General features: G+C 45.8%; 2 protein-coding genes across 2 annotated transcripts; both read left to right on the top strand.

The window, feature by feature from the left end:
* The first annotated feature begins 7844 nt into the window (after positions 1-7844).
* slc16a3a (solute carrier family 16 member 3a) lies at positions 7845-16292 on the top strand. Its single transcript, XM_076080031.1, has 5 exons — positions 7845-8067; positions 9127-9270; positions 9623-10233; positions 10320-10500; positions 12813-16292. Exons 1-5 carry the CDS (start codon positions 7845-7847, stop codon positions 13250-13252), a joined length of 1599 nt encoding a protein of 532 aa, XP_075936146.1. The 3' UTR covers positions 13253-16292.
* A 269-nt stretch (positions 16293-16561) lies between these two features.
* Positions 16562-25998, top strand: dus1l (dihydrouridine synthase 1-like (S. cerevisiae)). Its single transcript, XM_076082548.1, has 14 exons — positions 16562-16655; positions 17777-18022; positions 19094-19202; positions 19342-19392; positions 19498-19610; positions 19769-19851; positions 20408-20511; positions 20631-20778; positions 22649-22745; positions 24197-24285; positions 24456-24625; positions 24723-24760; positions 24917-24992; positions 25392-25998. The coding sequence occupies exons 2-14, from the start codon at positions 17786-17788 to the stop codon at positions 25586-25588; spliced, it is 1512 nt and encodes a 503-aa protein (XP_075938663.1). The 5' UTR covers positions 16562-16655; positions 17777-17785; the 3' UTR covers positions 25589-25998.
* Positions 25999-27097: the final 1099 nt, after the last annotated feature.

Here is a 27097-nt window from a genome sequence, read left to right as displayed (position 1 = left end):
ACTGTGATTGACAGGTCGCTGCTGCTGCCATAGATGTAAACAGCGTCTCTACGTCACTCCTCCACATTCCAAATATGGTAACTTCTGTTCATTGGGGCCGATGAGGGGCCAAGAATGCTGCTCATAAAAGAGCTTTGCTTAATGACCAGCAGATATATAATGCTATACATATCGGTGGGCCACAAGCCCCTCATCTTCTACAGGTGCTAATACTGTCCCCATATTGCCAGCACACTGGTGATGTTTTAAAATTCAGGACTTTGGGTCTGCTTTTACAAAATCAGACAGTGTACCTGAGTAGTTTGCTGAACAGCATCCATCAGTTAGATTTTTGGCACTGGGTCTGATATCCAAGGAGACTCAGAGGACGAATTTTATGAAAGTAGATAATAATTTAAAAAAAATTAAAAAAACAATATCCCCAACAATAAAGTCGTGCGACTGTAATAATGCAGCATATTGCCCCCCGGGGGGGTGACTGGCTGGTGTCACGTCACATTCCCGTCAGCGAGGCCTGGAATGTTAATGTTACCCGGAGACACTGGATTGCTGGCTGTTTTGGCCTGAGCCCAGCCTGTGTTTTGTGCACATAACCCGCTCCTTGGGCTCTCTGAGAGGTTGTAAATTCACCGGCTGTTTACTTCACTGTCCAAACAGCAGCTGAGTGTCCGTGCTGCTTTATTTGTAGAAATCCAGAGAGAGAGAGAGAAGTGCCCACCTGGGACATTTAACAAATGTGCTACAAAAACATCCTGACCGTCAGCATTGATGATTTGGACTCATACACATACATACTGACATACATGTATTATACATGAACCTGCTTATTGAGGTTGTCTCGGCCGAGGTGCCGAGTTGTGGTTGTGGTGGTAAAAGCCTCGTCTGGCTCCGGAGACCCAGTGGGACTATGTATCACCCAGTGCTGGCCCATCACGAAGATTAATAGGGAGCAGTAATTCTCACTTGCTCTTCTGGTTACTGCTGGCTTGTAAATACTGGAGGCGATGAGGGAAAATGTTAGAATCAGTTCATGAGTATTAGGACAATGCTCATTTGATTTGCTGACCATCAGCTTTGCTTTAGGGTGTTTCCAGTTGCATCACATGAACAGTGTAGCACTTTTAGCCCTTTTTATACATAGTCTGAGCTTAAAGTTACTATGAGGACCTTGTAACTGGTTGTAAAACAGTCCAAGTTCAAAACAGATGCCTCTATATAACCTACATAAGTAAACTAGACCATCAGCGAGAAGATTGTCTATTTCTATATATTCATTCTTAATGCTTATTGTAATGGTTACCCCTAATAACACTTCCTCCCTAGGTAAACACTGTTCTGCTCTATTGGCACGGTTGCTGTTGTTTGCACTGTTTTGTGCTGTTAGCACCGCTTCTAGCCACTGGCTCAGCCGTCGCCATGTTGAGAGCTGTGTGGAGGCAATTCTTCAATCATATCAATCAATATCTTAAGGGTTTCTTGCAATTCCAGTCAATGATATATTTTATCACAATTCATTCACAAGCTGTTAATGGTAAATCGAAATGTTAAAAACATGGCCACTTTGGCTAAATATCTTCAGTCTGGGAGCAGTCTAATTGCCAATGGCCAGTATTCATAGTGCAGAATTGAATTAGATGCACTTAAAGGAGCTCTAAACGGAATTCAAAGCAAATCGGGGGGATTTGGGGATTGCTTCCACACGGCTCTCAACACGGTGATGGCTGAGCCGCTGGCTAGTGGCTAACAGTGTGAACAGCACGAACAGTGCAAACAACTGCAACAGTGCTAACAGTGTTTGCCTTGGGGGGAAACGGAGGGTGGGCGCTACACTTCCGCATGTTATGGGGTAGTGTAGTAGGTGGACCCAAACGAACACTTACACAGCAGGTTTACTCCAGCCAAAGACTTTATTTTAATTATGCAGGAGGAGACAAAGAATAAACAAACAAAAACAAAGGCAACTGTCCAGCAGATAAAAGTCACTCCCTTTTCTCCACCGGAGTCGGGAGGGAAGCTCAACCGATGACCGGGACAGGTAGCCTCCGGAGACGGGAGGGAAACTCGACCGTACTCTCACCTGGAAAAGGTCTGGAGGGACAGGACGGCGCGACTGTGTGGAGGCCCGAGGTCCGACACAGCAAAACAAAAGGCACAGGTGATCTTCCAGGGAATCGACGCTGAGCGGCAATGGAGCAGAAAACAAACAGGTTACGATCTTCACTGAATCGGTGTTCAGACTCACGTGGACCGAGACCAGACTGGTAACTGGACGGACTGACGACGCGCCGGGGAAACGCCGAGGTATTCAAGCCAGCTAGCGGCGATCACCGGCATGAGCCACAGCTGAGCCTAAGGAGAGAGGCGTGGTAGTGGGCGGAACACGGGGGTGGAAACTGTAGGCTGACACAAAAACAAAACATAAGCACATGGCCCACAATAACAAAACAGACGGGAAAAAAACAGAGGAGCACACACTAGGAGCAGACAGGGATCCTAACAGTACACCCCCTCAACGGGAGCCTCTTGGCGAACCGCCTGGTTTAGCGGGGTTCTGTCGGTGGTAGTCTCGTATGAGCCCCGGGTCAAAGATCCGGGATCGCGGCACCCAGCACCGCTCCTCTGGTCCATAACCCTCCCAGTCCACCAGGTACTAAAACCCCCTACCTCGACGGCGGACATCCAGGAGGCGATTGACTGTGTAGACGGGGCCCCCTCGATGAGTCGGAGGGGTGGAGGGGGTTCTGGCGGAGGATTTAGGGGACTGGAGACAACAGGCTTGAGGAGGGAGACATGAAACACCGGGTGAATCCTCATGGAGCGAGGTAACTGCAGTTTGACCGCTACTGGGTTGATGATGGAGATGATGGGGAAGGGGCCGCTCTATCTGGGGGAGAGCTTCCTAGACTGGGTGCGTAAGGGGATGTCCTTGGTCGAAAGCCAAACAGATTGTCCAATACGGTAGGCCGGAGCTGGAACACGATGCCGATCCGCCACTTTCTTATTCTGCTCTGCTGTGCGGAGCAGAGCCACCCGAGTCTCTCTCCACACCAGTCTACAGCGACGGGCATTGCGTTGGACTGACGGAACTGCCACCTCGACTTCCTGGCTTGGGAACAGGGGAGGCTGATAGCCCAAGGAGGCCTCAAAAGGAGACAGTCCGGTGGCAGTAGACATGTGGGAATTGTGAGCGTACTCAACCCACGGGAGGTGATGGCTCCAAGAGGATGGATTAGTGGCGGTCACACACCTGAGGATGGCCTCGAGCTCCTGGTTCAGCCTCTCTGTCTGGGTTTTGCGTCAGTTTGGGTCAGTTTGCGGATGGCATCCCGAGGACAGACTGGCCGTGGCGCCGAGGGTGTGACAGAATGCCTTCCATAACTGGGATGAGAACTGCGGGCCACGGTCCGAGACTATGTCCGCAGGAATGCTATGAAGCCTAACGACGTGTTGGACTAGTAGTTCGGCGGTCTCACGGGCCGATGGAAGCTTGGGCAGGGGAATGAAGTGAGCCGCCTTTGAGACCCGGTCTACCACAGTCAGAATGACGGTGTTACTGTCTGACGGGGAGAAACCAGTTACGAAATCCACTGCGATGTGGGACCACGGACGTTGTGGAACAGGGAGTGGTCGTAGTAACCCCATGGGGGGGGGGGGGGGGGGTCGGTGCGAGGCCTTGTTCCGGGCGCACGTAGTGCAGGCCCGCACATACGTACGGGTCTCCTCTTCGAGGGACGGCCACCAAAAAGTGCGGCGGAGCCAGTCTATAGTCCGGCGGATGCCGGGGTGACCAGAGAGACGGGAGTCGTGGGCCCACCGCAGGACTCGGGAGCGGACGGACGGAGGAACAAACAGACGATTCAGAGGGCCCCCTCCGGGGTCAGGTTGGGTGTGCTGGGCCTCGCGTACCACCCTCTCGATCTCCCAGGTGACAGCACCGAGCACGTACGAGGCAGGCAGGATGGTGTCGGGAGTAGAGTCTCCCTCTTCTGGGGAAAACTGACGGGAGAGTGTGTCCGGCTTGGTGTTCTTGTGACCCGGCCGATAGGTGATGGTGAAATTGAAACGGGCGAAGAACAAAGCCCAGCGGGCCTGGCAAGAATTGAGGCGTCTCGCCGTGTGGATATACTCCAGATTTCGGTGGTCGGTCCATACGATAAAGGGGAGCACCGATCCCTCCAGCCAGTGCCTCCACTCCTCCAAGGCTAACTTGACAGCCAACAGCTCTCGGTTGCCTAAGTCGTAGTCTCTCTCCGCCAGGGAAAGTCTACGGGAGAAGAAAGCACAAGGATGGAGTTTAGAGTCGGAAGCTGACCGCTGGGACAGTACGGCTCCGACTCCGGTGTCCGAGGCGTCCACCTCGACGACAAACTGGCGGGTCTCGTCTGGGTGGACCAGGATTGGAGCCGATGCAAACCGCTCCTTGAGGGCACAAAAAGCCTTGTCGGCCTCTGGGGTCCATGAAAACAGCACCTTGGAGGAGGTGAGTCGTGTCAGCGGTTCTGCCGTTTGGCTGTAGTCCCGGATGAACCATCGGTAGAAATTAGCGAACCCCAGAAACTGCTGGAGCTTCTTTCGTGAGGCGGGCACCGGCCACTCCATTACGGCTTTAACCTTCTCGGGGTCCTTTCTCACCTGACCCTCCTCAATGAAGATGCCCAGGAACTGCACAGAGGTAACGTGGAATTCGCACTTCTCAGCCTTAATGAAGAGCTGATTCTCCAACAGTCGTTGCAGAACCTGGCGGACATGGTTAGTGTGCTCCTGGGGATTCGGGGAGAAAATGAGAATGTCGTCAATATACACAAACACGAAACGGTTGAGGAAGTCGCGGAGGACGTCATTAACCAGTGCTTGAAAAACAGCAGGGGCATTGGTTAATCCAAACGGCATCACCAGGTATTCAAAGTGTCCCAAGGGTGTTTAAAGGCTGTCTTCCATTCGTCTCCCTCGCGAATTCGGACCAGATGATATGCGTTGCGGAGGTCCAGCTTGGTGAATATCTTAGCTCCAGCTAAGGATACGAAAACAGAAGAGATAAGCGGTAATGGATATTTATTCTTGATAGTAATTTGATTCAAACCTCTGTAATCGATGCAGGGACGGAGGCTCTTGTCCTTCTTGGAGACGAAGAAGAAACCCGCTCCCACAGGTGAAGATGAGGGACATATGATTCCTGCGGCGACAGACTCCGTTATATATTTCTCCATAGATTCGCTTTCTGGCCGGGAGAGATTATATAGCCGACTCGTGGGAAGTGGAGTGCCCGGGAGCAGGTCAATAGCACAGTTGTAGGGGCGATGAGGGGGGAGTGAAAGGGCCCGCTCCTTGCTGAATGCCTCTCCTAAATCCATATATTCCCGGGGCACGGCGGAGAGGCTAGTACCAGTGTCAGGTCTGCTGGAGGGAAGAGCTTGCCGGGGGACCGCAGATCTGAGGCAGCGAGAGCGACAGGCGGAGCTCCAGCCGGTGATTCTACCCCCAGCCCAATCGATCTGTGGATTATGATCCTTAAGCCAGGGAAGTCCCAGAACCAGGGGTGTCTGAGGGGTAGGAAACACGTAGAACCGGGTCTTCTGACTGTGATTACCGGACAAGAGCAGGGAAATTGGCTGAGTCTGGTGTGTTATCTCTGCCAGTGAACTGCCATCCAGTGCGCTCACTAGCTGAGCGCGCTCTAACGCTTCTACTGGAATCCCATGACTTTTAATAAACGCAGTGTCCAAAAAGGTCTGTTCAGCCCCTGAATCAATGAGTGCCGACAGGTGCACAGGCCCAGATGATAAACTCAGGGTGGCAGGAAACAGTGAACGAGGCTTGGAATGGGGAATTCTCCTTGAATCGCTCGCCAGCACCCCCACTCTTACTGGCGAGCTCTCTCTTTTGGTCGAACAGAGCAAACGGCCATGCGGTGTCCCGACTCACCACAGTAAAGACAGCTTCCTGAGAGGATGTGTCGCTCTCACCTCCGGAGAGAGATGAGTCCGCCCGAGCTGCATCGGCTCCTCCGGCTCCAAAGGGGGAGGTGCCGAGGTAGGAGAACGGGAGCGCGCAGAGCTGTACTGCCGGAACGGGCTCGGAAACTGAAGGCTGGGGCTGGAAGCAAACTGACGCACCGGATTGGAAGGCCTGAAGTTCCTCTTCCGACGGCGTTCCCGGATACGGTTATCCATATTGATTGACAGAGTGAAGAGCTCCTCTAGTGACTCCGGCTCCTCCCGGACCGCAAGCTCATCCTTCAAAAGATCCGAAAGGCTGTGGCAATATATCACCTTAAGCGCCTCCTTGTCCCAACCGGACTCCGTGGCCAGAATCTGGAAGTCCACACAGTACTCCGCTGTGCTGGTGGAACCCTGACGAAGACTGAGCAGGCGCTGAACAACGTCTCTGGTGTAAACTGGATGGTCGAATACCCTCTTGAATGCCTCTAAGAAGAGCTCGTAGGGGGCCCGGTTTGGGCTGCGTCTGTTGAGCCAAGCCTCCGCCCAGACCAGCGCCTTGCCGCGCAGCAACCCCACCGTAAAGGCCACCTTGGCATTGTCCGAAGCAAATGTGCGGGGTTGCTGGTTAAAAACAAATCCACACTGGAGCATGAACCCTCTACATTCCCCGGACGCTCCATCATAGGGCACAGGTGAGGGGACAAAAGACTCACGGGTGCTGGATGATTCCTCAGGGACCGGCTCCGGGGGAGGAGAACGGCGTAGCGTGAAGTCCTGCATCAGGCTTCCTATCTCCGCTACCTGGGACCCGATAGAACACTGCGAGTCCACTAGGTCCCTCAGAACCTGATGGTGTTGTCCGAGGAGAGCGCCTTGGGTGGAAATCGCCCTCTGCAGATGATCCGCAGGAGGAGATGCTGCTGCGGTGGCTGGGTCCATAATGGTCAGTCCGTTCTGTTATGGGGTAGTGTAGTAGGTGGACCCAAACGAACACTTACACAGCAGGTTTACTCTAGCCAAAGACTTTATTTTAATTATGCAGGAGGAGACAAAGAATAAACAAACAAAAACAAAGGCAACTGTCCAGCAGATAAAAGTCACTCCCTTTTCTCCACCGGAGTCGGGAGGGAAGCTCAACCGATGACCGGGACAGGTAGCCTCCGGAGACGGGAGGGAAACTCGACCGTACTCTCACCTGGAAAAGGTCTGGAGGGACAGGACGGCGCGACTGTGTGGAGGCCCGAGGTCCGACACAGCAAAACAAAAGGCACAGGTGATCTTCCAGGGAATCGACGCTGAGCGGCAATGGAGCAGAAAACAAACAGGTTACGATCTTCACTGAATCGGTGTTCAGACTCACGTGGACTGAGACCAGACTGGTAACTGGACGGACTGACGACGCGCCGGGGAAACGCCGAGGTATTCAAGCCAGCTGGCGGCGATCACCGGCATGAGCCACAGCTGAGCCTAAGGAGAGAGGCGTGGTAGTGGGCGGAACACGGGGGTGGAAACTGTAGGCTGACACAAAAACAAAACATAAGCACATGGCCCACAATAACAAAACAGACGGGAAAAAAACAGAGGAGCACACACTAGGAGCAGACAGGGATCCTAACACCGCACCGTCGGTTGGGACAAAGTTATTAGTGGTAACCGCAGTGTGGGTGCAGTGTGGAGCGGCGGCCATTAGCTAGCCGATAGCTATGGAAACAAAGCACAGGATTACAGCGCACATTATTCCACTACATCTTTACATAGCAAAGAGTTGCTTGTTGCTATATTAACACTCTGAATACTGTACAAAGAACCTTTAAAGATAAACTCAATCCAACTGTTTGTCTTCATTTTCATTTGTTTCTTCTAGCTTCTCTGTCTGTTTCCATTAAAACACAGCCCTAGAGCACCATGGGAGGCGTGGCGGCAGACGTGGGTGCAGAGGGGGGGAAGGCCCCAGACGGCGGGTGGGGCTGGGCGGTGCTGTCCGGCTGTTTTGTCATCACAGGTTTCTCCTACGCTTTCCCAAAAGCGGTCAGTGTGTTTTTCAAAGAGCTGATCAGGGAGTTTGGGGTGGGATACAGCGACACGGCCTGGATCTCCTCTATACTGCTGGCCATGCTCTACGGCACAGGTGAGCTGCCGCTTGCTTTGCTTTGCTCTGACAGAAAATCAAAATACAGTTTCAGACAAAGCTGAGACTTTGTGAAATGTAACATTTCTGTTGATATTAAAGGTATAGCAAGACATTTTTGGAAATACTACATATTAACCATACAGATATGAGAGTGTTATAGATCTTTTCGACTGTCATTCCACTTGTGTATCAAGATTTTTATACTCCTATTTACTGATTAATAGTATTTTATTATTTTTGTATATGATTAAACTAAATACTATTAACTGTAAAAATCGTTCTTGTTTTCTCTTCCTTTTCTTTTTTTTACGAAGCCCAAATATTTTCAGCTTTATTGCCCCAAATTGTCAGAAACAAACTAGAAAACAAAATCTAAATACGTGTCCAGTAGCTCTGTAACTTAAGTGGGTATAGCCGAAACTTAAAACTTAAATGTGAATTTTGTCCTTGCAGGGACTGTCCTCTCACTTGTATGTACTGTACATTACGTTTCGCCTTTTTCTGACTCTGTTCTCATAGAAATTGCACTTAAAGGAGACCTATCATGCTCGTTTCCAGGTTCATCCTTGTATTTAGGGTTTCTACTAGAACATGTTTACATGCTTTAATGTTCAAAAAGCACTTTATTTATCACATACGGTCTGCCTAAATTCACCAGTATTCATCCTCTGTCTGAAACGCTCAATTTTAGTGTCCGTCTCTTTAAATCTCTCTCCTGAAAAAAAGCTTTTTAAAAGGCACAGTTTCCGAATATGGGCTGTGTGCATTTCTTCGTGGATTGAGCGTCTTGATACCCAGTATTCATACAGCACCTAGAAGCTGCTTTATAATCAAAAGAGACATGGAAATCTCACTTTCTACAATATAGGAACAGTCGAATTTCTTTGGTAAATATGCATGTTTATCGTTTCTCCCAGAGTCAGATGAAAAGATCAATTTTCCCAGCTTTTTAAAATCTCCAAATCTGTCTTATTTTCCTGCTGTATCACACACTTATAGAAGAACCAGACAACACAGACACACACAGCTCGTCTGATTGCATTCCACTTTATCCAGGTCCTCTGTGCAGTGTCCTGGTCAACCGCTTTGGCTGTCGTCCAGTGATGATGGTGGGCGGCCTCTTTGCCTCGCTGGGAATGATCCTGGCCTCCTTTTCCACCAGCATCATCCACATCTACCTCTCTACTGGGGTCATCACAGGTCTGACTGTCTACCGAAAGTTTGTATCATAAACTCTGACTTCCCCTAACCAAGATGAATGAACAAACCTTAGTCCTTGCAAGCGTGTACAGTATTTTGGTATGTGACAAATATATGTGGATACATTCTTTTAAAGCCTCTCAGAAGAATTTGAGGGTGTTGTTTTCCTTTAAAAATAGCAATCAAGGCATATCACACTGCCGTATATAAATCCATTAGAAGCAGACCCTCTTGAACTTACAAATCCCAGTTTTGGCACCAAAACAATGGATCTGGGGGTGTTAGAAGGTTAAATGTATGTTTGAATAAGGAAAGTCAAAGAATATAAGAAGCTTTCCTTCTTTTGCTGCAGGTTTGGGGTTAGCCCTGAACTTCCAACCATCTCTCATTATGCTCAACCGCTACTTCAGTGAGAAGCGTCCTCTGGCCAATGGGCTATCGGCGGCAGGAAGCCCTGTGGCCCTATGCTGCCTCTCGCCACTGGGCCAGGTCCTCCAGGACCAGTACGGATGGAGGGGGGGCTTCCTCATATTGGGTGGCATTCTACTCAACTGTTGCGTGTGTGGGGCCCTAATGAGGCCTCTGGTCACCCCCAAGGCGCTCAAGTCCAAGGACCAGGAACAAGACAACGAGGAAGGAACAGAGAAGAAGAAGAAGCCCAACGCCAAGCTGCTGGACTTCTCTGTGTTCAAAGACACCGGATTTCTTATCTACACTGTGGCTGCGTCCATCATGGTTCTGGGGTTGTTTGTGCCTCCGGTGTTCGTCGTGAGCTATGCCAAGGAGCTGGGGAATGAGGACACCAAATCGGCTCTGCTACTCACCATCCTGGGCTTCATTGACATTTTTGCACGGCCCACGTGCGGCGTAATTGCCGGACTGAAATGGGTACGGCCTCATTGTGTCTACCTCCTCAGCTTCGCTATGCTCTTCAATGGAATCACTGACCTGGTCGGATCACAGGTGAGTGATCGCTTGCTTGTTATGGATCTGGAAAGTCCACAAACGGGTTGCTCTTCCTTCACAATGCATTTCACATGTGTTACCAGGCCAAGGACTACGCATCGCTGGTGGTCTTCTGCATCTTCTTCGGCATCTCATACGGTATGGTGGGTGCCCTGCAGTTTGAGGTTCTCATGACAATAGTTGGCACTGAGAAGTTCTCCAGTGCCATCGGCCTGGTCCTGCTCATGGAGGCCATTGCTGTGCTGGTGGGGCCGCCTGGTGCAGGTCAGTCAGCACAAAGACATAATTCATTTTAAAGGTTTTTGCTGATAGTAGGTTCCACTCTTATTAGAAATAATGGTGCTAACTAGAACCATAAGAACCAAAGGTGGTTATATTTCCTGTAGTTAGGTTAACCCACAGACTGTATATAAAAGTGGATTTAGTCAACGTTATGTCACCCCGTTGGTTTGTGCACTTCAGTTTTGAAGCCTCAAATTTGGCATTTTGACCCACGCCATCTTGTTTTTTGGAACCAGAAGTCAACATATTTAAGAGGGATGAGCTAGGTAACAGCTAACGCTACCTAGTTAGCTTGGCTAACAAGGTGCATCTGTTAGTTACTTTTACTGTGATATAAATGGGTGCTAATTTTTTCTTGTGAAAAAAAAGCTAAATACAAAATGTGCATACTGGAAAAAGATGAGCAGCCGACTGTTTGGAGTGTCTTTTTGAACAACCGAACACTAAATGATGCTATGATAGCAATGCTGTGGTAGCGACAACCATATCACGCAAAGCGACCACGCCCTTAGTTATGCATTACTTTAAGCCTTAGTATATAAAAATGTACACCATGTACATTTTGTCATGAGCGGTGAAATTAGCTATAGAGACCACAACTGTTTTTTGGCTGTAAATGTGTCTTTCTGCTGTTAAGTTGGGCATTTCAACATAGGAGTCTATGTGAATTGACCAGGCGGCAACCTCCGGTTCTGCCAAGTGAAACTGATGTGGGTGTCTTAAAACTTCTATTCTCTCTACTGTGGAGGCTGAATTCTTCCCCACAGAGAGAAGGCCGCGGATACAGGCTCCACTGCTGTTCAACAGTATAGAGTCGCTTCCTAATAAATCTACCATAAACTGGTTTACAATCAAAAGGATTTAATCCTATTGAAACTATTACAATTACAATGTGAAGTACACTATTAACAGAATATATGATAATATGATCCGCGCGGAAAAGCAATCACTCGTGTCTCAGCCTGAAAACACAGCTGTTTCCAGGTTGAGACCAGAGAGAGAAGAGAGTGAATTCCTTTCCAGCACTCCCGCTTACAGTTTGAAATCCCCTCCCCTTTTGTCCATCTTAATTCCTATTGGCTAATTTCGACAGCCTCCTCCTGGCTTCAGGCTGCCGAATACCCTCACGTCGGTTACAACCTGCAAATGTCTGTCTATAAGTCTGACTTTCCCTTGGCTATTCTTTACAGTTTAATACATTCAATGACTGTCTTTTATGGTTTAACACTTCTATGATAAACATTGGATTCTATATAAAGATAAGGATTTGCAACTTTTGGCAAAAGCTTCACAAGTTTCACAAGCATAGATCTAAGGTGCTACAAATTCTACTAAGATACACTTCTAACTACAAATTCTAAAACATTTCTACAATTATGAATCTTCTAATTATGTATTCGAAAACACTTCTAATTATGATTTCTTAATTATGAATTATTAAACACTTCTATTATAATTTCTTAAAGCACAGTTCTAAACCCAAATTTCCTACACTACTGACCAGCAGGGGGCAAAAGAAGTCAGATTTTATGGAATGGCCCTACTTCTCATTTGATTTATTACATCAGTAAACATTGTAAACTTGAGTTTATGGTCTCAATCTCTAGTTTCAAGTCTTCTTCAATACAGCGTAATGTTGATTTCGTAAATTATGGTCTCCTTTAGAGTAAAATAGACCATAAAGCAGGGTATGGTTTAGGGCGGGGCTACATTGTGATTGACAGGTCTCTGCCATTCCAATTATGGTAACTTCCATTCATTGGTTGCAAAAAAAACAACATGGTGATGGCCGTAATCCAAGATGGCGACGGACAAACTCAAGGCTTTAAAACGGCAGTCCACAAACCAATGGTTGACTTCACAATTACTATGTCCATGTCTTATATCTTATATCTATACGTCTATCTATGGGATTGATTAACTTTTGGAGCCAGCCTCATGTGGCCATTTGAGGAACTGCAGTTTTTGGCACTTCCATGTTGGCTTCATTTTTCAGACCTGGAGGTTCCCGCTTTATACGTTCACCCAAAAGATCTGTCTGTATCTACAGTATTGGATTGTTCAAACATATACTCACACCAAACCAAAAATCTAGTCAATAGCCATATGTTCCTTGTTCCTCTCCCCTGTTATTATTAGATACAGATAGTGCATTTCTGCTATACTTGGACAGACTTGGTGTGACAAATCCACTGTAAGTACTGCAGGTTGTATGATGTTTATACAGAAGGAGTATGTAAACTAGCATCTTTTTCTATTACATCCTCTCATCTGTTTCCCTGTTTCTCCGCCAGGCCGCCTTCTTGATGCCACCAAGGACTACATGTGGGTCTTCCTGCTGGCAGGAAGTGAGGTGGTCCTCTCAGCCGTGGTTCTGGCCACTTGTAACTTCCTGTTCATCAGAAACAAGTCCTCAGCTTCGGCGGACAAGCTTGAGTGCATCACAGTGACGGACGATGCCAAGACAGAGGTTTGTGGCAAGCCTGCGGAGATGGATGAGGAAGAGGAGAAGGGAGCAAGAGAGGAGCAAAAGAAGGAGACAAAGGAGGAGGTGATAAAGGAGGAGGAGGAGGAGGAGGAGGAGGAGGAGGAGGAGGAGGAGGAGACAGACAAAGAGACAGTAGAGGAGGTCAGGCCAAAGAGTATAACAGTGGACTCACAGGAAGTGGAAAGGTTCTTAAAAGAGCCACAACAAAATGGCGACATGGCCACTAGTCCTGAAACATCCCTGTGATCAGAGATGAGATTATAGTCTATGTTCATGCCTTTTATTAAAAAACAACAACAGGATGAAGTGAACTTTGAAGTGTTATAATGACACTATTGGATAGTTGTGCATTCCTCGAAATCAGTGTCTGGCGGGGGGCTGATTGGTGTTACTGCCTTATGAAATAGTAAATGTTACGTCAGCAATATTTTATCACTAGATATTTCATAGAATAACACAGTTTTAGCACTGCCTTGTTAATGTCAATCGTTTTATTTTGATGTCGCCACCAGCAAATGAAGTCATGGGGTGATTTTGACGATGTTCTATGTTCGTGTCAGTAAATCCCATGAAAATCACATAACTATAGAGGTTTTACCTGTAGGTGGTGAAATAAATATTTTGTGCATTGTCCCTGTAAAATATAAAAACATTAAAAATAAAATAACAATCAATTTATCCTACACTCTTAGAAATAAAGGTGCTAACTAGAACTATGTATCGTTCTTTGTTTTTTCCCGATTGGACAAAACAAAGAACAAACTTTTTGTTTTTTGGTAGAACCATTTATAAATGTTCAATCTTAATCTCTTTCAAAGGGTTCTACCTAGTTCCAAATGTAAAAGGTTTTACCTAGAAACATCTGTGAAAGGTGCCACCCAAATCCTCCTATAAGAGGTTCTAGAGAGAATGTGTATCTGGTTTATTGGTTCCACCAAGAATCTTCTCTGGAAGTTCTGTCCAGAACCCACCTAGCTGGTACTTCCAAAACCATTTTATATTCCATTGGATTGATCTAGGAATCGCCTAGGGTTCCTCATGAGACCTCTTAAAGGGTCAGGGCTGATGTTGTTGCAGCGCAATCCACAACAATCACGGTTCACAGTCACAGCTTTTGGGGGGGTTTTGGATGGGAGGATCTTTTAACAGAAACGCTTTCAACAACCATTGAAGACCTCTTTCTTCCAAAAGGGGTTCTTTGGATGAAAAGGGTTCTTAATGAAACCCTTAGTCTCACAAAGAACTCTTGAAAAAACACCAAAAAGGGTTCTCCAGAATGGGTAGAACATCAGCCCTTCAGGAACAACTCTTTTGGAACTCTTGCGAAAACGGTTCTCTTGACGTCAAATTAAAAAGTACAGTTTAAAAAGTTGCGCTAAACCGCTAGTGGCATAGCGACGACTAGCGGGCTAACCACTAACTCAGCCGGGAACATGCTAGCACTGGTCAGTCACAGTCACGTGTGAGCTAGTTTGCATTCTTGCTAACTATCGATTAGCAAATGCCTCAGTCTAACATGCAGTTAGTTTTGGCGTTTTCATTGGATTTGTTGACAATTTAAAAAAACGATAGATCTATCATCCTAACCCTTTAAAAATGAAAGACTGCTTTTATGCTTAGAATGTGTAATACAGAGTCAGGACAGCTTAGTTGTGTAAGTAGGAACAGCTTTCTATTTATGCTTAAAAGGGTAAATGTTTGCGGTGAAAGGCTCCCCTCACTTCCTGGTATCATCAAAGTATATTCTACTGTGGTCTAAGGCGGATTTGATGTTTTAAGTGAGAAGTGGTTTCTGTTGTATCAGTACTAAATGGTTGCTAATGGTTGCTACATGCTTGTTGTTGGTCTCGTATAGTAGCTTTGTGAATCCTCCTCGGGTTCTAAGCAGGGCCCGAATATTCTCCACATCTTTGTTATGGTCTTCATCACCATGTCTCTCTTAGATGAGAAGTGACATCTAAACTGAAGAGTTTGTGATACGGTAAGGGGGGAAAAGACGCATGCATGTGACTGTGGTTTGCCGATATCGAGCTTAGCAAGTTGACAATTTGTCCCCAAAAAGCTAACGTGGGCAAAGAGTTTCACAGGAGAACAGAGAGATAAGCTGTCGAGATTCAGGCCGACAGCCCCAGTGGGGCCAAAAACAGACTTTGAGGAAGCATCGCTAAATTCAATACTCGATTACTACTTTAATTACTACTTTTCCTTTGAACTCATGTTGCCCACATGCTTGTATGATATGCGCTGGTTGTGTGTGTTTCAGTGACGCGGGATATTGAAAAGAAAAAAATGTAGTTTATTTACAACTTCGCTTGTTTTTCGGTTCCATAGAAGAGGGCGCATTAACACATTTTAACAGGGTTTCCTCCAACACTGCCCTCACGTGTAGTGAAGTTAACATGAAAGGAGAAAAACATTGCTCTCTTAGTACAGGCAGTCTGGTATCTATTTCATAGGACACTCACTGTTCAACTCAACAGCTGTGTGAGTGATGCATCTATCAGTATCCATGGTGACGGATGATTTTTTTCCAGTGCAGACCAGCATGTGGGACTTTGTGTGAAGTGTCACTCAGCTTAGGCCATAAAGTCTTTCAATGGTGAGGCTGGTCGGCTGGACAAGTTACCAAAACAATGGTGTGTTTCTTTAACAATGCACCTGCAATATATGCTGGAAAAAAAAACATTTTATTTTTTTAATGCTTCTATATGACTGGTCATTAAATTAAATATTGTATTTATTTTCAGATGTCATAGATTATTTTATTCTAATGTAAGACAGCTGAATATCACGTGCTCTCTTAGATTTATTTAGTTGTGTCTTATAAAAATGTGACTCACTGTGATATAAATGTGCAGTATATATGTGCATCTACTTGTGATACATCTGTCTCTGTCTGACAGCAAACCTCACATCTGATCCTGGTACATATATTCAGGGTATGTACAAATTCCTACTGAATGTCACTGATGTCAGTCGAAACAGACTACATATTTTTTTGTGAAAACAAATACATATTCTGATAAACATCCAGGTTAACCCAATTGTGTAATTGTCCTGAGTGTAAAAGAATGTTATCATAAGTCAAGTCTCCTTCCTGTGTGTCTCTTCTGAGCACTATTAGCAAGCCCTTCATGACACGGGCTGGTCTTGTTCATTTGGCTATTAATAAATATGTGATATTTCGTCTGTGTTTCTGTTGAAATTTCAAATCCCAACACAGTTGCTTATTCAGCAATGAAATAATTAATTTGTTTATTTGTATAGCAGTCAAGCGGGAGATGGTTGTGAATAAAGATGTTTGGAGTAACGCAAAAAATAAATTCTGATTTTATATACTGTACAAAACATGAATACCACCACCTATACTGGTACACACGGAACAAGTTTGTATACCTCTGATACTTAAAGCACATTTAGCTGATAATACAGTTTAATCATTAGGATTTGTCTTTTCCACCCACCATCTTGGTTCTGTACACCACGCCATAAGGGGGCGACAACACAGCAAATTCGGTGGATACCAACTACTATTTGTAAAAAGAAGAAGAACGCCCCAGGTAAAGTTTCCCACCGGTCCTATTTCACCGTTGCACACATTTGGAAAGTGCTGCGCAAGGAATACTCCACTAACCCCACAATATTACAGGTGAAACAACAACATATGAAAATATAACGCTATACGGAGACGTAACGTTACAGTGAGAACGTGACCAAAGCAGCGGGGGAAGCTGCCTGAGAAACAGAACCGTGCTACATGTTCTAGTTCTGTACCGCGGTGGTGCATCATGTGCTACATGTCAACTGACTGCAGTTAGCTCTGCTAGCTAAAGAGCAGTACAGGCACAGCTTTTTCATTATTTTTCTTTATTCAGTGTACTTCTCCGGGGCCGTCCTTTTTAAATAAACATGACTGTAAATATGGTAGAATGAGGCAGGAGGTTAGTTCTCGTCAGTAGTCCCTGGTCAGGTGTGAAGTTGGCAGCCTTAACATCAAGAAACACGTTTACAACAATATTAATGTTTGTAGTACGAATAACTATATGCTCTTAACTATGGAGGCAGGCGGTAAGTCAAAGGCAGAAACATTCAACAAAATATTGAGCTGTCAACTTCTCTCATGCTAACGTCGGGAGACAAGTACACATTTGGCGAGGCTGACAATACAACCTCGCTAGTTAAGCTACAATATTCTACGTGTGTCGCTAGCTAACGTTGCATTTAGGAACTCTGCTTTACGTAAGTACACGAACAAGTAACGTTCGCTAAACCATGCTCAATGCAAGATTATAATTCAGTGGCAGTAACTTTAGACACCTGGGGGGAAGTCCATGTGTTGGTTGAAACCTTTAAACTAACTTAAAAACCAAGAAATGTATTTTTTAAAAGGAATGCTAAGTAAGCTAACCACACCTTATCAAAACATAGAGGGAATCAGTAGAGTAGATAGAATGCTAATGCTGGTGTTGGAAAGAGACGTTCAAGTGCCAGAGAGAAAATCCACAGACCCAAACATTTCTGAGGTAGTAAAAGGTTGCACATTTAAATGCGCAATCCCTTATTTTTATCATCAGCTTTTATGTTTTGAAATTCAACACAGTTATTAGTTCACCTTCAAAACTTTCACAGCAAGCTGGGGTGAAATTTGGTGGAACTACTGGGTGCCACAACAAAGTCCGGAAGTGTACTTTATTCACTTATTTTATTTATCTCCTTTGTCTGTCCATTATGTCTTTAATGATCTTTTTTTCCCCTCCTGGTCCGGCAAAGTCGACTGTGATGGCCAAGCTTCAGGGCTTCGAGTTCTGGAGGAAGACCCTGAAGGAGGCCCACTTTGTGGTGGCACCCATGGTGGACCAGAGCGAGCTGGCCTGGCGCCTGCTGAGCCGCCGGCACGGCGCCCAGCTCTGCTACACCCCCATGCTGCACGCCCAGGTGTTCGTACGCGACGCCAACTACAGGAGGGAAAACCTCTACAATGAGGTGTGTGAGGAGGACAGACCTCTCATCACACAGGTGAGCATCCACACGGGCAAGGTCAACATACTTACTTTAAAGGAGTAACTTTGGTATTTTTCAACTTGGGCCCTATTTTCCCAAGTAAATTGTCTAACATCTGCTGCTGCTAAACAGGCTTTAATGTAATCAATCGAGGCAACTCCTTACCGTCAATATTCGTCCACTAAAAGTGTTCGTTTTTGCCACTGACAGACTGATATTGTTATTATAAGTGTCTGACTACATTATGGAAAGAACCCTACAGGGAAATAAAATGTTTTTCTTTACGTTTCGCTTGATCTGGCCTGTTTGTTCTGGTATCTAACTAAGTCTCGCTCTGAGAAGTCTCGTTCTGAAATATTGCGTCGCATCCACATTGTGGAATAAATATCCAGCCATGACATTGAAAATCTTTTAGAAAACACGAAGATACCGCTTTCTGCATCCCGACACAACAAACTCTGACAACACCGGCACGCCTCTCTCCAACTGTCACTCACGTTTCTACCAGGCGGCAACCTCTGGTTCTGTAAAGCGAGGCCTTAAACTTGCATTCTATGTAATGGCCAGCAGGGGGCGACTCAAAAAAGAAGTCAGATTGTATGGAAGTCTATGAGAAAATGACATCAGTAAACATGAGTTTATGGTCTAAATCTCTAGTTTCACAGTTTCTTCAATACAGCATGATGTTCATTTAGTAAATTATGGTCAATTTAGAGTCAAATAGACCATAAAGCAGGGTATGCTTTAGGGCGGGATTACCTTCGGATTAATCGGTGTGTGAATGGGTGAATGATGACATGATTAAAGCAGTGGTCGGAAGACTAAAGAAAACACCATACAAGCTCAACCATATACCATTCTAATAATCTGAGCCTGTCGGTGGCCCGAGCAATTACATCGCAGCTTGTTGATCGGCTGCTGCGTTTTCTCTCAATACTGGACCAATTCAAAAACTGTTGTCCCCATTAGTCACTTAGACACAAAAACATTGGCAAAAAAAAAGATTTTAAAATCCCGGAGTTACCCGTTAACATGGCTCCTCGTGTAATACCAGTAAGTCTCAGTGTTGCTCTCCCTGTGTGTCAGTTCTGTGCCAACGATCCGGAGGTATTCCTTCAGGCCGCTCTGCTGGCCCAGAACTACTGCGATGCCATCGACCTCAACCTGGGCTGTCCGCAGATGATCGCTAAGAGAGGTACGCACAGTTCACACCGAAATGAACCCCCCCGAATACGGACATAGGCGACTCCTGGTGGTTGTGTCAGAGAAGATACTGACCTGCATGCAGACTGAGCGAAACGAAAACTAAACCTGTCTTGACGCTCGTTTCTCAGGGCACTACGGAGTTTTCCTACAAGACGAGTGGGAGCTGTTAGAGAAAATGGGTAAGTGTGCCTTTAATTGATTGTAGGACTCTGGGATGAGCTGTGTCAGAATGTACCAGCGTAGTGCCGCTTGTCGGCTAACATCCCCCCCTCTTTATGTCACAGTCAGGTTGGCGCACGAAAAGCTCTCGGTGCCCATCACATGCAAGATCCGTGTGTTCAAGGAGCTGGAGAGGACGGTCCGCTATGCCCAGATGCTGGAGAAAGCTGGGTGTCAGGTTTGATCAATGCGCAAACAGTGGTTGATGAACTGTCCTTTTAGAAATGTAAAATATGGAGCTTGTTCATATTTATCTGTAAAATCTGCCAGTTTCAGGAAGCATTAGAAAGGTGTCGAACTAGTCCTGCATTTTGTCTTTGTCAAATCTCTTCCCAGCTGCTGACGGTGCACGGCCGAACCAAAGATCAGAAAGGGACCGTGACGGGCATCGCTAACTGGGAGCACATCATGGCAGTACGGTGAGCTGCCATCACCCTGTTTCACTAATCTGGAACATCAACATTTGACCAACATTTGACCAGCCCTCCCGATGGCATCAAACTAATGATTTAGTCGGCTCACAGTGCTTAAAGGGACATTCGCCCCTAAATCAAAAACACATATTTTTTCTCCTCTTGTCTGTAGCGCTGGTCATCAATCTAGATTGTTTTGGTGCGAGTTGCCGAGTGTTGGAGTTATGTATGGTTGAAAGAAAATAGTTCCTCTGTGAAACTGCTCACAACAAGGTCTGGTGGATTATCTTGAGTAACAGAGTCGTGATTTCTGGAAAGAGACATCGCTGTTGAGTTTTTCAAATGTATTGTAAGCCGAGTGCCGTATAGTGCCGTTCTAATTGAGAGAAGGCAGTCATTGTCCAAAACCAGGCAACTCGCTCCAAAACAATCTAGATTAATAAGTAGCACTACAGGTAAGATGTAAAAATATGTGAACTGTCCCTTTTAATGTCTGCCTCATCCTGGAAAAATCTTTTCATGAACTGTTTGGTGTGTTTTTTTGGGGTTTTTTTTGCTGCAGGAAGGCAGTAAATATTCCAGTGTTTGCAAACGGCAACATTCAGCACCTGAGCGATGTGGAGCGCTGCATTCAGGAGACGGGAGTGCAGGGAGTCATGAGTGCAGGTCTACAACGTCTCATTGCACACTGTTTTAGTTCAGGGGTGTTAATGGATGATACCTAATGTACATTCGTGCTCAGGATATGCACTGTTTTGAAACTTAAGTATTGTTATTTTCTTTAGAGGGGAACCTCCACAACCCGGCGCTGTTTGAAGGAAGCAGCCCCCCCGTGTGGGAGATGGCGGAGGAATATCTGGAGGTAGTGAAGCAGCACCCCCCCTGCACTCTGTCCTATGTACGAGCACACCTCTTCAAGCTGTGGCACCACACGTATGTATCTCTCTCTCTGTGTGTGTGTGTGTGTGTGTGTGTGTGTGTGTGTGTGTGTGTGTGTGTGTGTGTGTGTGTGTGTGTGTGTGTGTGTGTGTGTGTGTGTGTGTGTGTGTGTGTGTGTGTGTGTGTGTGTGTGTGTGTGTGTGCACGCGCGCTGCCGGCCCACAGATGGAAACCATGAGTGTGAATACAGATCGCGAGGAGTAGTATAAATCTCAGTCAGCGATTATTGACTTTAAGTATTAGAGTAAATTTAACGTGTTCTATGAAGCATAGAATATAGTCGGGGTCGGCGATCTCAGAGCGAGGGCCGGTTAGTAATGGAGGTGGGCAGGTATTAGACCACCCCATTTGGACCGGCCCAAAACCCCGTCGGCCTACCGGGGATTCCCCCGGTATCCCCTATGGCCAGCCCGCCCCTGGGTCGTTGCCGCTATCAGAGATGTATACGGCGTCTCTGTCACTCCTCATTCCAAATATAATCACTTCCGCTCATCGGCTGCAAAAAAGCTAAGATGGCAACGGCAAAATCACCGAACTCAAGGCTTCATAACATCAGTCCACAAACCAATGGGTGACATCACGATGACTACGTCCACATCTTATATACAGTCTATGGTTAGCATGAGAGGCGTGGAAATATCTTTTGTCCTAAGACTTGAACTATTCTGCATCCATCAGGAGTTTGGTTTCATTTCAGCTCTGTGTGAGTCTTGACTGCATTTCGCTGACATTTACTGTTGCGCTTGTTTCTCTCTCCTCTGATCTCTGCGTTTCACTTACTGTGCTGTGCGGAGAGAGGAATGCTGCAGAGAGGCGGCGTTCCGCTAACTGGTCGAGCTCGCTACCAATATTAGCCGCTCTGTTTTGACAATGAAATACAACCGTGGTGCTGTTGTGTTGGGAGTTTCATGTGTGTGTGTATATATACATATATATGTTATGTATCTTAATATCGCTTAAGCTTGTGTTAACCTTATTTAAGGCATCTAAAGGAGGCAACCTTTGCAATTGCAATAATGCGGACTCATTTTCCCGTTTTATGGACTCATTCCTGCAGCACTCTTTAACTACTATGGGTGTTCACAGACTTTTGGCCATGTAGTGCAGTGTTGTTCAACCTTTTCGTTGAACGGCACATTTTTTACATTAAAAAGATCCCGCGGCACACCAACAACCAAAAACGTCACAAAGTGACACCTTTTAGCATAATACTGCATATGCCATAGTGTCAAACTCAATCCCAGGGAGGGACTACGTTGAGGGCCAAATAGAGTCACCATTTAATAAACAGGATAGAAGGGATATTGCACAAAGTGCAAAAATAATACATGTTTAGGTAGGCTACATTATTTTATGCATACGTACCAGGGCGGATATATGCTGACAATTTAATGACTCTAAAGTATTTAAAGTCTCTCAATGTGTTGATCCTTACGAGGCTTTTCATCTGGGTTATTTTGTCCAGGGCCCAGTTCAGAGTCTGCATTTTTCCTTTTCAAATATTTCTCCATCGCTGTTCGTCTCGTCACTGCAACCTCTCCCGCGCGTCATTTCATTCTACTGTCCTACATGAACACGGTCATTACTGCGCTACCTACTGCCTACTACCTACTATTTATTACTTAGCTAGACACTATATTGCAGCTCAGACGCTCAACAATGGCAAAGTATTTGCAACAACTAAATAATACATTTTTGGACTCATTAAGTGAAATTGGACATTTTCCCACGGCACACCTGACGATCTCTCGCGGCACAGCGGTTGAAAATCACTGATGTAGTGTATGGACTGTATTTTGGGAACACATCTAACATTTCTGATGAATTTGAATTGAGAGATTTGTGTTACCTTGTGTGTGTGCAGGCTACAGATCCACCAGGACCTGAGAGAGGAGCTGGCCAAGGTGAAGACCATCGAGGGTTTGGCCGGTGTCAGCAAACAGCTGAGGCTGCGCTGCCAGGTAACTGACACAGCAGTTAAAAAACGATCCACTGAGGAAGCGGAGACGGTGAATTCTGTAGTTCCGTAGCTAAATTCTCAGCAACAGCGGAGGGAGGAAGAGGAGGAAGAGGTAGACTTTGAGCTGCTCCGAATAATCCCTATTGCATATGGCTTTTTTTTTTACAAAACCCAGATATTGGTCTGTACTCTGTGGTGGACGGACAGCAGTACCACAATAACGCAATGCTCGAACAATAAGAGGAGTCCTACTGTATTGTCTGCCTCATCTGACATAAATAACGCCTCTTGTAACATCAAAAGAAACTTTTATAACACATTTATAAAATACATTAAGGTTAAAGGTCCAGTGTGTAGGATTTAGGTGAATCTAATAGCTGGGATTGAATATAATACTCATAATTACTGCCCACACTGCTTCAGCTGATTTTGACATTTTCTCCTCTGCCTCTTTCCTGCCAATGTGGTTTTTAGACACCAGTGTGTGATTCTGAATTCTTCAAATCTCCTCTGTAGTCTTTCAAGTAGGAAACAATCCTGTATCTGTGGCCGTCGCAGGACTGTAAGAAGCCCGTCCAATCATTTCATTCGGCCCAAATGTAACGATCCGACGGGCTACCTGTCTCTTTGTGCATATTCTCTCCGCACTCATTGCTCGTCACCAAAGTATTCCGCAAGCTGCTATCTTGACAGCTGTCAGTGCTAACAATAGCCATGTTCGTTATTCGTTCATTATGTTCGTTATTACATCATGATGATACATTTTGGGGAGTGGCCTCGGGGGGAGGCCTAAAGGCCCCAGCTGTCAGTGTGGCTGGCTTTTCGCTAGAATTAGCCATTTTCAATTATAGTGCTGCTAGCTGCTCTCATTGGCAATGGAGTTGGCAACAATGGGCTCGGTTTTACAATTGTATCATTTTTAATTCATTCGTGTACTTGAAACTAGGAATCGTTGGGCCCTTCATATATACATAGGGAGCGGGTCCTCTTCAGAGTGCGCCATCTTGCTCCGCCATGTTTCTACAGCAGCCCGTAGTACCACGAGTTCGGGCACAAGGCTAAACTTTTAGAGAGACGGAGAGAAAATGTTACTAATCGTTTTTTGCTCACTGTACCCGTGAGCTAGCTAGCTGCGGTTAGCGGAAGGCTAATCTGTTAGCAACATTTTTCTGAAAACGCTTGACATTGTTAGACTCTTCCTTTAGCCACTTTTTCTAAAGAATATTCCGCTGTTGAATCCGTCTTTCACCATCTGAAGAGACGAGCATGCACCTGAAACGGCCAATAGGAACTAAATGAGCATCAACGATCTAGCTTATCAGAGTGACATAGAGCCTTTTAATGAGTGTTACTGGGACAACCAGGCATGGATGTATTGCTGATGGACAAAATATACATAGTTCCAGGGTGATGGAGAATTGTTGTAGCTGTACCGTATGTGTGTCTGTGCAGGAGGAGATCGCCAGAGGAAAGGACGCGGAGGAGAAGAAGGGCGGCCTGCCGTTCCCCCACTGGATCTGCCAGCCGTATGTCAGACCAGCGTGAGTCACCATCTTTTGTTGTTTTTGATTTTTGCTCTATATGATCTTTTCACTTTCATACAGTGAGCAGTGAGCTGCAGTCTCACTGCTGGCAGAAAAAAATAAAAAAGTGAAGAAGAATCGTGAGCACCGGTCAAAAGTTCTCTAATCTTACTGGCTGTTCTATACAGGCCAAAGGAGCCAGTCACCAACGGCAACAGCCAGGGCCCAGAGGTGAAGAAGGCGGTGTGTCAGAAGAGGGCGCTGGAGGACTCGGACGCGACGGCCGACACGCTCTCCAAAAACAAGCAGAAGAAGAGATCCCGAAACCCCCACAAGAACTTCTGTCCCGAGCACAAGCGTGAGTCCGAACCGTCGCGTTCCCCTCAGACTGCCCAGTTCCTCTTTGAAACGAGTAGAATGCTTAAAAACAGTGTCCCTCTTCTCTCCCCCCACAGCCAAGTACATCAAGTGTGAGCAGTGTGGGAACCCAAAGGTCAGTGTGTGTTCGCATCGAAGACGTTGTGATCTCTGCTTGACATTCTGTGCGTGTTGCCTTCGGCTTTGTTCAGCTTAACCGAAGAATCAGGAGGACATTTCCAGAGCGTTGGTTTGATCTCCAGCAGCTAATGCGGTTTATTTTGGTCCGCAGGGAAACAAATGTGTCTTCAACCTGTGTCGAGGCTGCTGTAAGAAGAAGGCCTTCAGGGAGGTGGCCGACTGCCCAAGTCAGTACATGCACAGTGAACACTGTCACTGTGAACATTTTTTAAATTTAATTTTAAATCTAAATCAACTTCCCAGTACGAACACTTGAAAAGCCCCCATTTAAATCATTAGGTCCTTAAAGTTGTTAAATGCAGTAATAGCCAAATCCAAAGAGTTATTTTCCTTCCTCCGTTAATATGAATGACAACGGATGATTTCAACTGAATTTTATACTCTGAAGTCAACGTTCATAGGAATGAACAGGGCCCCTCCTCCAACGCTGTCTTCAGTTTTCTTTCTGTATTCATCGAGCTGACATGTCACCCATCTTTATTTACAGTCTGTGGTCCAGACCAGTGCAAAAACTAAAGATGTATTTAGCTTTGTTCAATAGAAATAATCCAACCTTCGTTTGACAGGCCACGGGTTGAGGTTCAAAACCAGGGCAGAGAAACAGAAAGCTGAGGAGGACGGGAGGAAGGAGGACGGGAGAAAGGAGGACGAGAGGAAGGAGGGCTGTGCGACAGAGATGGAGAGAAGCAGCAGCTCTCCTCAGCCCCCCTCAGATCCAAGTACAGAGCTGCAGGTGCAGTCCGAGACACAGCTCCCACTATGAGCGGGACTAAGGCCGTCTCTACATGCACAAACAACACTCCTGTTAATACAGCACTCGGCTGTCACATGTCAAAGAGTCCCACCTGGGTGAGCCTAAGCCGTTTTCAGGTCATTTCTCTGACCACAAGTTAATTTGAAACATTTTGAACAGCTGCTAAGCAACCTCGGCATGGAAGAGACTCTGATGGACACTGATCAGCAGACCAAAACCATAAAGTAACAAAAACTTTTTTTTATGTGATGTGGATTCGTTTGGGATTTATTTCTCCTTTTTTCCTGATGGGACAGTTTGGAAAACTTTCTCAACTCATTCTGGCATCTTTTATTTTTAAGACAAAGATTTTACGAAGCGTTCCAACATCATTTAGCCAAATTTGTTACTGAGGTGAAGTAAAGTTTGTCTGCAGTGCATTGACGTGTCTGTGCCTTTTTAGATGAGAAGTACCGCTGCCTATCCAGAGATGAACTTGAAAAAGTGGAGAGATCAAGGTGGTGACTACACGGTCTATTTAAAGGTGCTACCTGGGTAATCGTGCATGCACTGGGGTTTTTTCTCCCCTGTATATCAAAAATGATTTCTGTAAGTGTTTAGCCTAGCTTAGCACAAATACTAGAAGCTAGCCTAGCTCTATCAAAAGAGATGTGTTGACTAGCTTACTTGCTAACAAGATATTTTCTTTGCTTTAATGGAGGATAGCTGTTCTATTGTGATTCTAGTCTTTGTGCTAAGCTAGCCTCTCATCTCACTTAAAGCACCCTGAAAACTAGAAGTGTTTCTCTGACTATTTCGTTTTGAATATTTAATGTCACAAAGTTGGTGAGAAAATCATCTTTAGGTATTATTAACTAAACTCTGAAATTCAGCTGATCTGCTTCATCAGGACAAGCATGGGTGTGATTTAACGTTGATAATCCTGATTGGTGCACAGATGACGACCCGCCTTCGTTAAACCAGCGAAAGAGGCGCAGACGAAAACAGAAAAACAGGAAGGAACTGTTTTCAGAGCCTTTAAAACTGCAGTTGCTAACCTTTATTAAAATCACTTTTTTCATATTTGCTCAAACTGTCACTATATCCTGACAGTATTACAGGAGACAATCTGTGGGAAAAATAAAATATGTTCCACTGATTTCTATATTTTAGTGCTCCTAATGGATTCCACCAGGCCGTAAGGAAAACAACCAATCGGAGGCGAGGAGTCTTTAGGGTAGCTGTCAATCACAGCTCGTGCAGCTCTTAGACACCAATCAAACTGTTAGAACTTGGCAGCGCTGATCAAACATGAATTTGAGTTTACATGCAAGGCTAGGATTTGTGAATGCTAGCGGTTAGCACTAGCTAAGTGCATGCGTGCGATTAGCATAGGCGATTCACAGGTTAATTGAAAAGGTAATAAATACTCCACACAAATACCAAAGATACTCTATAACGAAATGACGTGGTTGGTGGGCGTGTTTCAACAGAGCGGCCTTTTCAATTGTTTGACAGTTTGATCAGATTTCACGAGCA

Source organism: Anarhichas minor, unplaced genomic scaffold (assembly GCF_050575085.1).
Source record: "Anarhichas minor isolate MPS153535 unplaced genomic scaffold, ASM5057508v1 ptg000007l, whole genome shotgun sequence".
In the NCBI taxonomy this organism is placed as follows: Eukaryota; Metazoa; Chordata; class Actinopteri; order Perciformes; family Anarhichadidae; genus Anarhichas; species Anarhichas minor.
This window is presented reverse-complemented; position numbering and strand designations above follow the sequence as displayed.